Source organism: Cynoglossus semilaevis, chromosome W, assembly GCF_000523025.1.
Source record: "Cynoglossus semilaevis isolate Cse_v1.0 chromosome W, Cse_v1.0, whole genome shotgun sequence".
NCBI classification, from domain to species: domain Eukaryota; kingdom Metazoa; phylum Chordata; class Actinopteri; order Pleuronectiformes; family Cynoglossidae; genus Cynoglossus; species Cynoglossus semilaevis.
Window position 1 is genome coordinate 1,640,923 of NC_024327.1, and position 9,109 is coordinate 1,650,031.

General features: G+C 45.2%; 1 protein-coding gene across 1 annotated transcript in view; it reads left to right on the forward strand.

Annotated features, from left to right (window-relative positions):
- The window catches only part of LOC103396913 (cell division cycle-associated protein 2-like), a 12,771-nt gene extending 5,802 nt beyond the window's left edge, over positions 1–6,969 (forward strand). Inside the window, exons 2-12 of the mRNA XM_025052908.1 lie at positions 407–572; positions 685–806; positions 1,144–1,246; positions 1,343–1,398; positions 2,303–2,558; positions 2,670–3,001; positions 3,685–3,736; positions 3,823–3,888; positions 3,959–4,101; positions 5,558–5,699; positions 5,796–6,969. Coding sequence (XP_024908676.1) covers positions 410–572; positions 685–806; positions 1,144–1,246; positions 1,343–1,398; positions 2,303–2,558; positions 2,670–3,001; positions 3,685–3,736; positions 3,823–3,888; positions 3,959–4,101; positions 5,558–5,699; positions 5,796–6,385 — 2,025 coding nt within the window. The 5' untranslated portion in view covers positions 407–409 and the 3' untranslated portion in view covers positions 6,386–6,969. The remainder of the gene's footprint in view (positions 1–406; positions 573–684; positions 807–1,143; positions 1,247–1,342; positions 1,399–2,302; positions 2,559–2,669; positions 3,002–3,684; positions 3,737–3,822; positions 3,889–3,958; positions 4,102–5,557; positions 5,700–5,795) is intronic.
- Positions 6,970–9,109: the final 2,140 nt, after the last annotated feature.

Genomic DNA, 9,109 nt, shown 5'->3' on the forward strand with positions numbered 1-9,109 from the left:
AAGTACTCATTTGTTTCATGCATGCACACATACATACCTGCCTTGTAGGAAGATATATATATATATATATATATATATATATAGTAGGAACATATTTGGGATCCAGTTTGGACACAAATGCCCTGAATCCCACATCCTCCACAATACTGAAGGGCTGTATGTTCTTCACTACCATTGTCACAAGGGCTTCATCTAGCTCCTGTTTTCTGGTGGCTAGTTAAAAGAAAATAAATACAGTGTTACTTGTCTTTATTTGCACACAAAACATGTGTGAACATAGTTCCTGTGCAGCCACCTGTCTGACAACAAAACAAATAACATTATTTGTAATTGACTTTAAAAATTGAGTTTTTATTGCTGCTTGTTTTTTTTTATATTAAACTTGTTTTCATGGTTGGTTCACCAGCAGATGCCAGGCGATGAGATGAGCGCTGCCGCCTCAGAGGGAGACGAGAAGGCGACGACGTCTCACCCGGATTTTAACAACCCTTCCGCCCCCGCGCACTTCTCCGAACTCTCACCATGTCATTTTGGCATCAGCAGTCAGAGTTTTATCCCAACACTGTCGACAAGCAAAGTTAAATAAATGTTCTCCATGAAAACAAAAAAAATTCCTTTACATTCAGAATTGATAATGTCGATGATTATTATGAAAAATTTAATTTTTTTTTTTTTTTTTCATAGACAATCCCGCAAAACTAAAGGCTAGGCGGAGGCGCTCTACTATTGGTGTCCAAGGTTCACCAGAGACAAACACTCTCATTCGCTTCATGGCACAACAGAGGATGAAAACTCCACCAACACCGGTATGATGATGATGATGATTATTACTATTATTATTTTAACTAAATTATCGGATCGGTATTGGAGGCTAGGTATCGGTACCTGTATCGAGATTTAAAAGATCAGATCGAAGAGTGGCTTTTGAATTCATTTGTATTTCTGTTAGGGTTTAGTTCCAGTCACGGACGTTACGTCAGAGAAGTTGGTCTCTAGAGGTGCTGTTGAGGTCTTTGTATTCCAGTAGTTTACAGCGATGTTAATTAATCTGGATTAATTAAGCTCAATTATGACGAATTACAATCAAGACTAAATACAAAGAATACATCTCAACATATCCGTCAACGTTTGCCCCTCCCTTAGGCTACGTCGACCCTGAGGCAGAAGATGGCCACCTTCCAAAACCTGATGGACTTGGAGAAGAAGGAGGTTTACGAATTGACCCCAAAGCAGAACAGGACACGAGGTTACCATTGGGGGAGCCCTCTTTAGAATCAAATTTATCTCTGTCTCTGCCGAACTGATTTGTTGACGTGTTAATGTATCTTTATTGGACAAATAGATGACAGCGGTAAGGAGAACCACCCACCATCGGAGACCCCCCCAGTCCTGTTCAGCTGAAGGAGGTAGTGTTCCATTTTTGGTTTTACTTTTCTCCAAAAATTAAAAATAAATTTGTTGTGTTGGTGTCACTCATTGACCAACGCTGAGACGGGTCCACGTTGACCCTGTGCTCCGGGCTCATCATTTTATCGGAGAAATAGTCTTTAGCCGTGTTGCACCAGGCGGAACTGAGGGGAACAACAAACAACAACTGAAGGTTTTTGTAGGAACTCCCTGGAAAAATACCAAATGAACTGGGGTCAAATTGGTACTGGATCAGTGGAGGTGGTGAACCCACGCTGACCTCACTGATCTCCACTTTAGGGCGGGTGTAGACTGTACGATTTTTTAAAATCTTGTCTTTGATACCGTCACGCACTGTACGAGTGATCACCTACGATGTACGGCCAAAGCTCACGATTTATGTACTCTGTACGGTCCGATCATCGAACGCGACCAGAGAGCTCACACTGTGCGGGTGAAAACAGCCCATCGCCCCCTGCTGACTGTCCTGTCTAATGACAGCTGTCAATAAAGATTTATTTGAAAGCGCCGACGCCGGTTATTAGCAACATGCTATTCAAAAAGAAGAAGGCTGCCGTTATGATTGCTGCGATACTGTGCGCTGAAAATTCGGAAAAGAAAAGGGGCCGGCGCATCTGGAGTCGGAGATGGCTCAATAAACGTGGACAGTACGTTTATTGTTTATTTATTACGTTTATTGTGGACAGCGCCACAGCTCTATCGATCTCGCCTCCATATTTTCGTGCCACCGACGCCTCACCATGGTTACTATCACTTTGCGCTTTCCACTGTGCGAAACAATTTGTCGGCAAATAAAAAAAATTCTGACATGTCAGAAATTCTTCCGACCGTCGGACGGTGGTTTGGGGACAGATAATCGGCCCTTGACGCCTGACGAAACGTGAAATCGGGCCGAGCGTCGCCAGGTCATGCGTCTCAAAAATCGGGTCAAAAACGGGCTAAAATCGTACAGTGCCCGCCCTTACTGGTGACCCTCAGACCAGCGTCCAGCTCAGGGATACTTTCATTTTTCATCTTTCAACAGAAGGAAGTTCTCCCTCCTCAGAGCTCTGTCCCCCGACCAGACGAAGATCCCGTCTTCCTCCTTCTCACCCCCCGTCGTCCTTCAATGTCGGGGATCAGGTTGTCAGGTAATGGATCTAAACCGTTGTGCGGGTCTGGATCTAAAAAATATTTCATTTTTTTATACTCAGATGTTTGAAGGTTTGTAGCGGCGAATCTGACGTTTTGACTCTCGGCAGGAGACGAAGACTCTTCTGGGACGTCTCCCGTGAGGAAGAAGAAGAAAGTTCACTTTGGAGGCCTTCTCTCCCCTGAGTTATTCGATAAGAACCTGCCCCCGAGCACTCCGTTACAGAAGGGAGGAACCCCCCTGCGTGCCTCCACCCCGGCTCGAGGCCTGACGCTTCAGTCGGTGCTGAAGAAGTCCGGGCGGAGTGAGACCCCAAGAACGTGCGGTCGGCCTGATCTCAGTAGCCTGACTGAGCTCGGTGCCTCTCCGTCGCTGACGCTTCCTCACAGGTCCCGGGTGACGTTCGAAGACGAGGGAGAAAAGACTGACGTGGAGGAGGAGGTGAGAGACGGGGGAGGAGGGACATGACAACATTGGGGGAAAACTCTTCTCACAGTGTTTCTTATTGTATTTTGTAGGGATGTCCGATATACTCTTTTTTTCCACTATGCCGATACTCCGAACACTTGATTCCGATTACCACATCTACCGATATAGCGGGGCAGTTGTGGCCTGCTGGTTAAGGAAGTTAAGTGCCGCCTGCTCACTAAGGTGATGGGTTAAAGCAGTGTTTCTCAATTATTTTCTTCCATGCTCCCCCTAGGGGACAGGAAGTTTTTTCATCCCCCTTACCACCTAAATATTAGAAATATTATTGAGCGCCTGGTAATATTTACGTAATTATCTGTAAATAACCAGCATACAACCCCCTGAATATTAAAATAGATTAATAAAAGGAGCTGCAATGCTGCCATCTAGTGACCTTCACTTTCATACAGCTGTTTTTCCCCAAAACTAATTTTAGGGCACACATCATTAGTGTGCAGGTTATCGGGTTTTCATTGTCGGAGGAAAAAATTATTCTTACAGATATTACGTAATTACGCTAATATCTGGCCAATATTATTGGCCGACCGATATTATCGACCAGATATTAGCATAATTGCTTTGACATCCCTAGTATTTTGTGTTTCTGAGACGGAGAAATTCATCAAAGCTCTTACTGGAGTCACGTTGTTTTCCAGATTGTTCTCCCCTCCATGAAGGAGATCTTCACTGCGATGTCGAGCGACACAGGTACGTTACAGCAGTTTGTGTCGTTTCTGAACGTGGATTGGACGCGTCTGTGATGTAAAAGTTCTCACTCTCTGTTGAAATCCTAGAATGCTTGGACTTTCAGCCGTCGAGCGTGAATTCTGCCTCAGGTGAGGAGGCGTCGTCTCAGACAGGTGAGTCTCCTACGCAGACCATAATTTTTTTATATTTTTTATATTATATATTTACAACTTTTTTCCTCAGAGTCTGACAGTGACATCATCACTTCCTCCGGGACGCGTGACGCTGCGGCTCCGGTGACGTCCGGGAGAAAAAGGGCGAGAAAAAACGACTTTGTCAGAAGGTCGACGCGCTCCTCTGCCAGGGCCGCCTGTGGCAAGATGAAGGTGAGACAGTCGCACAACTACGGTGCACCTCGCATCTACTAACGAAGGGTGTCGGAAATATCAATATAGTGAAATATATCGATATTCTACAGCACAATTAACGCATAATGCAAATTGAGTTATTTTTGTGTTGCATTTAAACCTCCGACCACTAGTTGATTGTACAGGGATCACACTTGGACTACAGCTACACTGGGGGGGGGAAAACCCTCAATATATCGTCATGACTATAGTATCGCAGTATATCGTATTGTTGCATGATACGTATCGTATTGCCAGATTTTTGCCGATTTACACCGCTACTCCTAACCAGAGGTGTTGACTCGAGTCGCATGACTTGGACTCGAGTCAGACTCCTGGAGTCATCAATTTGATGATTTAAGACTCGACTTGACAAAATGACAAGACTTGCACAACTACGGTGCACCTCGCATCTACTAACGAAGGGTGTCGGAAATATCAATATAGTGAAATATATCGATATTCTACAGCACAATTAACGCATAATGCAAATTGAGTTATTTTTGTGTTGCATTTAAACCTCCGACCACTAGTTGATTGTACAGGGATCACACTTGGACTACAGCTACACTGGGGGGGGGAAAACCCTCAATATATCGTCATGACTATAGTATCGCAGTATATCGTATTGTTGCATGATACGTATCGTATTGCCAGATTTTTGCCGATTTACACCGCTACTCCTAACCAGAGGTGTTGACTCGAGTCGCATGACTTGGACTCGAGTCAGACTCCTGGAGTCATCAATTTGATGATTTAAGACTCGACTTGACAAAATGACAAGACTTGAAACTCGACTTGGACTTTAATGTCAACGACTCGTGACTTCACTCGGACTTGAGCCCTTTGACTCGACAAGACTTGATACTTTCTCCAAAACCCACAGATTATAAAGTAAGTCATTAAGGAGTAAGTTAGACCCACGTTGTTTTGACGCGATAGCATCGAGCCAATTGGTTGCGGGACAACCAATGAGGAAGAGCTGTCGAACAACGCGCGGTTGAGAGAAAATTAGACCAAAGATCGTGTTGTTCGGATTTAAAAACGAGATGGTCAACAAAAAACGAGTGGCAGTGATCTGTGTAAATATATTATTATTTTGTTTAAAACGACTCGAAAAGGACTCGAAACAGAAACAGCAGGACTTGGGACTTGACACTCTTCGGTCTTGACTTGGACCGAACTCAGACTTTGCCTGTCCTGACTTGAGACTTGACTCGGACTTGAGTGCAAAGACTCGAGACTTGCTTGTGACTTGCGAAGCAATGGCCTGGTCCCATACCTGATGATGGTTAACCTGTCTTTCAGTTCGACTAGATCTGAAGATTCCGCTCCGATGACGCCGTCATTTACTTCTTAGATTTACTGCCGTATTAGAACTTTCACAGTCAACGTTGCCATGACGACAGAGTTGTTGTTTGTTTTTTTTTGACAGAAATCCTCCGCGGGAAGTTGTCGTTGGAGCAGGGGCGTGGATCGCTCACTGTACGGCTCTCATGAGTACGCCTCCAAGAACCCAACACTGAGCCCCATCACGGAGAGGCGTAGTGCGGGCGCAGAGGCAGCTGCGTCTTCAGGTACTGACTGATCCGTCAGTGGTCAATGTTCCACGTGTTAATATTTTGTCTGTAAGTTGGTGTTTTTTTTACATTTTCTCTGTGGCGCCTCCTCAGAAACTGACCTCACGGCCCAGATGGCCCGTAGCGTAGAGGACCCGACTTCCCCCATGGTGGTCCAGACGTCGGACGACTGCATCTTGTCTCCCAGCTCGGCTACGAAAAGACGGGCTAGAGCTGCTGACTCTGATCTCCTCAGTGAGGAGCTGAGTGAAGACCAAAGTTCATCTCAGCATAGTTCGGCCAAACAGACATTGGTCAACAGTGACCTGACCTCTGACCCTGAGCCCGCTGAGGAATCAGAACCCCTTCACTCTCCTCCACTCGCAGGAAATGAAGCGGAACAGGAACCGGAGCGGGACTTGAGAGACAACAGCAGCAGCTCAGACTCGGCTCCCTCACAGGTCGACTTTTATTTCGAGGATGTTTTTAAACACGTGGCCAGCAGGAGGCAGCGTTCTGTGCGCCGCAGCCTGAGGAACCAAAGCAACGTGGTCTCTGACAACAGCGACGCCAGTCTGGCCTGGTTGCCTTGGACCCCATCGCAGTACAGTCGGAGCTTCAAGAGGAAAAGCAGCCGGCGAGTGGCCGGAGCCGGTCTGACCAATCAGACGTCAGCCTCTGAGGAGACGCAGGAAACAGTGTGATGGAAAAGTCAAGGGAGACGCCGGACATCTTTAACTCTTGGAATAAAACGGAGGAGGCGGTGGAAACCACAACATCACATCTGCTGTGACGGGGACTGGACCTGGATGTGGCGATTGTACTGACCCCAGAACTGCCCCCGCCCCCCCCTCAAAACCTCAAAACCACCTCCTGTCTTTTAGAGGCCAGGACCAGTTTCTGCTGCTGTGTTCACATCCAGGTTTCACCGATGTCCTGTTTGTTTGTTTTTTTTAGTTTTTTTTACGTGTATGTGCGTGTGCATGTGCGTGTGTGTGCGCGCGCACATGCTGATGACAGTCACCGTCGCCACTAATGAACTCTACAGATAGACCAGTCATTACTCTCCATCTGGTGGATGAACGTCACAGATTAGAGAAGAGAAAATGAAACGTGTTGTTTTTGTTTTGTTTTTTAAATGAAGGATGAGAGTGTTCACTTCACTGACCCATCTCCCTGGAGCGATGACCGTCGGCACGCCGATAGAAAAACGTAGAATCAAATCCATGAAACCACGTCCATGATTCATTCCATCTTATCACAAATAAACCCTGATGTGAAACACTGACCTCTAGCTGCCGATGTCGGTCTCTCTGTTCCAGCAATTTACAGGGATTTTGTTTTTCAACATTTAAGAAATTCTTGATTAATTATAATTACCAGTCCTGACTGACAGCTTGATTGACAGCAATAAATCGATCATTTTTATCGATCCACTTTTCCTGCGATTTTATTACGTCGTTGTTCCACAAACTACTGCCCAGGTCGTTAGGGTTTTTTTACACTTACATCTAGACTCCGTGTCACAGTCTCCGACCTGATAAGACTTGACTCTCATCACCTGTGGTGCAGGATGGATGTTGTCACAGCGCTATCTAGTGGAAGCCTGAGAAGCATGAGTGAACTTAGCTTTTGTCAGAGTAGCTGTTTTAACTTATAGTTAACTATACCCTCACCCCCCCAACCTCAGGTCAGAGGACCATCTTTGGGCCGGGACAATAAACTGAAGTAAAAAAAATAAATAAAATAAAACAGCGTTCAGACGGCGGCGATCCCCAAACTGAAGACGGCTTAAGCGCAACAATGGAGTCTTTTCAGCCAGTGACCCCCAAGACATGTGGCCTCTTGTCACCTTGGCAACCTCTCGTTAGACGGGGGGGGCGGTAGAGGGGGGGCTGACAGCTGGGGAGGACCAACAGAAAACGGAGTCTGTTGAAGCTGCCCGGTCTCTTCTCATAAACCTGACTTACAGTCGATGACATAAAAATCACACCGATTGCACCGATTATTGGCGTGTAATTAGCAACAATTTCTGGACAAAAGTGAAAAGTCTTGTTAAAAAAAAGGAGAAGGTCAGAGAGGAAACAGTGGAGCAGCTTCAAAATAAAAGACACTAACATTTAGAGTAATATTTATAGTCCGGTTTTATCGCCAGAACATGTGCTGGTCACCGATTGGCTGACTTTGACCTCGATGACCTTTAGATCTGGTTTATCATCAGTTCTATCGTTTTAGTTTCTCCGATTTTTTTTTTCACTGTAAAATCAAGCAGAGTCCAAGATCATGTTAAAAAGTACGCACCGTTCTCCGGAGCCCCTAAAGGGACATAGGGGGCGGGGCTCCAATGGGTGCGCACCGCAAAAATTTCTGATGTCCTGAAATTTTTATTTTTTTATTTTTTTCTCATGTCTCTACACCGTAATACGCTTAGCTCCAGGGTAGAACTGGTTAAAAAGGAGCAGTCCGGAGTTTCGGTTTAGCTTAATGCTAACCGTTAAGTCGCACCATCGAAGTCACTCTGTGAAATTATATCACCTTATAAAAAAATACGACGATTTGCGATATAATTCCACAAGAATTGCACTGCCCTCCCCCGTGAGTTTGGACAGTGACCCCTGGTGTTGACAAATCAATTAAAATATTTCAGATTTTTACACCAGACTGAAGCGTAGACCAGAGAGCGCGCCCATGACAGAGGAGGAGGAGACCGTGCGCCTGTTTATGGAGCAGGTGCAACATCCTGATTGGCCAACGGTACCTGAGTAAACCAATCAGTGTAGACATGGGCGGGTCTTTATTTGTTTCTCTTATCAAAATACCCCGAAAAATCATTTTTAAAAAAAGACATCGTTTAACGAGTGTCATTTCCTTCTAGAGATTTCGGACCTGAACCAGGAAGTTCGTTATCACTAGATAAAAGTAGAGCTTTGAATTGTTCTAGAAAGATTGGATGCTAGAGCTGATCGTTCCATGACCACGGGGTGGAGTTCTACAAAAGTTGTTGCACTTGTTGCTGGAGACCGGAGGCAACAGAAAGTAGCAAAAAAAATTTAGATTAAATTAAAAAATTAAAAATAATTTAAAAAAATTAAAAGTTAACATCATACATTTTTTTTGCTCTCAGGCACAAATCTTAGCACCAATTTCAAATAACGATAGTCTGAAGTTAGTGAAGTTATATTCAAACTACTTGAAAGGGTCTTTAATGTTGCAATGTACGTACGTATACGTAAAAACGTATATATTTATTTTTTATATATACACAAATGATGGTCTGAACTGCTTCGTGACATTATAGAGACGGTGCCTGCTTCCTCGTCTGACACCATGCAGACGGTCCCTGGGCCGTGCCTGACGGCTGGATGCCTCCCCTCCCCCACTCAGCCGTGCTTCTGTGTCCCTCAAAGATGGCGTCGGCTCCGTAGCCC